The sequence below is a fragment of the Zingiber officinale genome, chromosome 11B (genome assembly GCF_018446385.1).
Source record: "Zingiber officinale cultivar Zhangliang chromosome 11B, Zo_v1.1, whole genome shotgun sequence".
Lineage (NCBI taxonomy): Eukaryota > Viridiplantae > Streptophyta > Magnoliopsida > Zingiberales > Zingiberaceae > Zingiber > Zingiber officinale.
In genome coordinates, this window is record NC_056007.1 from 88,621,386 (window position 1) to 88,625,032 (window position 3,647).

At 46.5% G+C, this 3,647-nt stretch overlaps 1 protein-coding gene across 1 annotated transcript; it reads left to right on the forward strand.

Annotated features, from left to right (window-relative positions):
• On the forward strand, nucleotides 1-1,485 carry LOC122034428 (acyl transferase 4-like). The gene has a single exon (XM_042593678.1). It carries the CDS (start codon nucleotides 43-45, stop codon nucleotides 1,300-1,302), a length of 1,260 nt encoding a protein of 419 aa, XP_042449612.1. The 5' UTR covers nucleotides 1-42; the 3' UTR covers nucleotides 1,303-1,485.
• The last annotated feature ends 2,162 nt before the right edge of the window (nucleotides 1,486-3,647 follow it).

Below are 3,647 nucleotides of genomic sequence, written 5' to 3' on the forward strand. Positions count from 1 at the left end.
CCCAACTCGTTCAAAGTGCGTACAACTCGGCCATACCAAACCATGAGCTTCTCCGTCACCAGAATCTCCCAATCTTTCGTCGCTCCGGCCGCTCCCACTCCGGATGAGACGCTCTTCCTCTCCATCATCGATCGCGTCGCCGGCCTCAGGCACATGGTGCGGTCGCTGCACGTGTTCAAGCACGGCCGCGAGGCTGCCAAGGTGATACGGGAAGCGCTGGCCAAGGCGCTGGTGCCGTACTACCCCTTCGCCGGCCGGTTCGTCGACGACGCCGAGCGCGGCGAAGTTCGAGTCGCGTGCGCCGGCGAGGGCGCCTGGTTCGTGGAGGCGACCGCCAACTGTAGCCTCGAGGACGTCAGGGATCTCGACTTCCCGCTCATGATCTCCAAGGACGAACTGCTCCCTGTTCCCGGCCATGAGTTTGACCCCATTAACCTGCCGTTGATGATACAGGTGACTGAATTCACTTGTGGAGGCTTCGTGGTCGGCCTCATCTCCGTCCACACGATCGCCGACGGACTCGGCGCCGCCCAGTTCGTGAACGCCATCGGAGACATGGCTAGGGGGCTTCCGAAGCCGGCCGTCGACCCGGTTTGGTCTCGGGAGGTCATCCCCAGTCCTCCCAAGCTGGCTCCTTCGGCTCCTCCCCTGTTCGACACCTTCAAGCTGGTGCACACCACGATGGACGTCCCCGAGAGCGCCGTCAGCCAGATGAAAGCCAAGTACCTCGAGCGCACCGGCCAGCGCTGCTCCACCTTCGACGTCGCCGTCGCGAAGCTGTGGCAGTCGCGCACGCGCGCCATCGGGCTCAGCCACGACGCCGACGTCCACCTCTGCTTCTTCGCCAACACCCGCCACCTGATGCAGCAGGCCCTGCCGCGCGGCTTCTTCGGCAACTGCTTCTACCCGGTGTCGGTCACCGCCTGCAGCGGCGAGGTCGCGGGGGCGGAGCTGGTGGAGGTGGTGAGGATGATAAGGGATGCCAAAGCAGGGCTGGCGGCGGAGTTCGAACGGTGGGCGACAGGGGACTTCAAGGCGGACCCCTACGAGCTCACCTTCACCTACAACTCCTTGTTCGTGTCGGATTGGACGCGGCTGGGGTTCCTGGACGTGGATTACGGCTGGGGGAAGCCGCTCCACGTGATCCCCTTCGCCTACTTCGACTTCATGGCGGTGGGCATCATTGGGGCGCCGCCATTGCCGAGGACAGGAACGCGGATCATGACGCAGTGCGTGGAGAAGGAGCAATTGGAAACGTTCATGGAGGACATGATCGGTTCTTCGGACGGGGTAATTAATTAGCAGATGATATGCGAGGATCGATTATCTATGCTTTATATGAATTGGATTTGAATGCAAGAGGCTTGGTGATTAATTACTCTTGTTTTAGAGTTGAATGTTCTTTTTCCAGATTGTTGGGATTTGATAATTTGTTCCATCTGTATTGCTATATGAAATGAGATTTGCACCGAATTAAATAATAAATCGAGAGCTGATGAAGGAGACAAATTTGCTTAATATATATTAATTAAGTTGGTGAGGAATATTATTCTTAGGAATGAAATAACAAGAAATGGAATAAAAAAACAGATAGTTAACTGTCCGTCAATAAATGAGCTGATGTGAGCACTAGAGGATTAGAATGATGTCGGAATGAATCTTGACCGGTAATCTCGACGCTTAAATTAGGATTTATGTGGGAGGAAAAGGATGGAGTAAGAGAGAATAGGGTGGAGTCGAAGCAAGAATCTCGAATCCTTTTCACTTACCCTCTTTAGTATTTATATAGTTACATCTCTACGTCAGACATTGTGTTATGTTCTTCTCCATTATTTTCGTATGAGTTAGTAGGAGATTAAATCTGACAGTCATGAGTTGCCTCCCCATCCACGTATTTGTAGGAGGATATATTAGTATATAAGAGATCAGCTCTAACAGCTACTTTTCCATTCATATTTTTCCGTGTTCTATAATATTCGCTATCAGACGGTCTCTCATAGAAGAAATGGTCTCATTCTTGAGGCAATTATGTTGCTTCCATGTGTGTCTTACATGTTCAATGGGTCTGAACAGAGGATAAGGAAATGACATCGATGTTGAGTGACATCAAAAATATACTAAATCGGCGATGAGATCCGAAACATAGAGGGTTTTGGCAACTGAGACAGAACCAGATGTAATGATACCGGGATTTAAGATTGGGGCATGGAGGGTGTTGATGATTGAGATCGAGATATGGATGATGCCAAGATATGAGATGAGACATGGAAGGTGTCAACAACTATGACCAAGACATGGATAATATCGGGATATGAAATTGTCGATGATTAAGGTTGATACATGGAAGATGCTAGGCCATGAGACCGAGGCATGGAGAGTGTTGGTGATCTGAGACCGAGACGTGGAAGGTATTGTCGATCTAAGGCCGAGGTATGAAAGGTGTCGTTGATCTGAGGCTGAGGCATAAAGGATGTCTCTGATCTAAGGCTGAGACGGAGAGATATTTGGATATGAGGTTGAGGTGTGGAGGGTTTTGGGAGAGAGGTATAGAGAATGCTGGTAATTTGAGATTGAGACGTAGAATGTGTCGAGGATTTGAGACAGAGACGAGGAGATATCTCAAAAATTTGTTGATTAGCCAAACAAATTTTTGAGTGGTATGCTGAGTAGCCATTGCCTGCCTAGAGCTAAACTTAATGGTCAATAATTTCATTGACCATTTAACAAATTTCTTTATTTATTTTTATATAAACACTTTTTTCACCGAGGAGATCTCAATGCAAGGATGTGTAAAATTTTAATGTACTAGCACTGTAACTAGGCCAACAAACACCAACTATAGGGAATGAGATTTATCTTTTAGATGAGTTACACTATATATCTTATTTAAATAATATTCTCTTTCGGTCAATTGCATCATCGTGTTCTTGCAATACAGCTGCAAGGCGTGGAGGGTGTTGACAACTTGAGATCGAGATGAGAAGATGTTTGGATTTGAGATTGAGACAGGAAGGATTTTAGTAACCAGGGCCGAGACATAGATGATGTTAAAATTTGAGAATGAGATGTAATGAGTGTTGGTGATCTGAGGCTGAGATGTGGACGGTGTCGATGATTTGAAACCGAGATGTAGAGATATATAGATTTGAGACTGATGCGTAAAAGGTTTTGGCAACTAAGGCTGATTGTCCTAGGATGAGTACACTGAGTAGATTTTATCAACTCGAATCTCATCAGGATTGGGTCATGTTTGACTCATCTTAACTTTGATGATAGATCAACACGACTTCTAGCCACACAGAACATCTGGAGGCACCACAAAAGTGTTCTTGGACTTTATCTTTCATTTAGACCTTGAGGTTGAAAATCAGTATCACAAAACACTAGAGCTCTCACATGTCACTTGTAGAATGGCCTTTAAATTGCCAAGCATATCCTTTTCCCAAGAGATATAAGCTGATTGTACCATTAGTGATTGTGTTAAATCTATTTGTGTTCCTTATCAACTATAAACTTTTTTTTTAAAAAAAAACTGGCATTCAACTTTATGTTAAAATAGTTCGTTTTAACTGTTCTAAACTGGATCGTGGTATCTAAAATATGAGGTGTGGTATATATGTATTTCTTAGTAATTTCATCAAATCTAG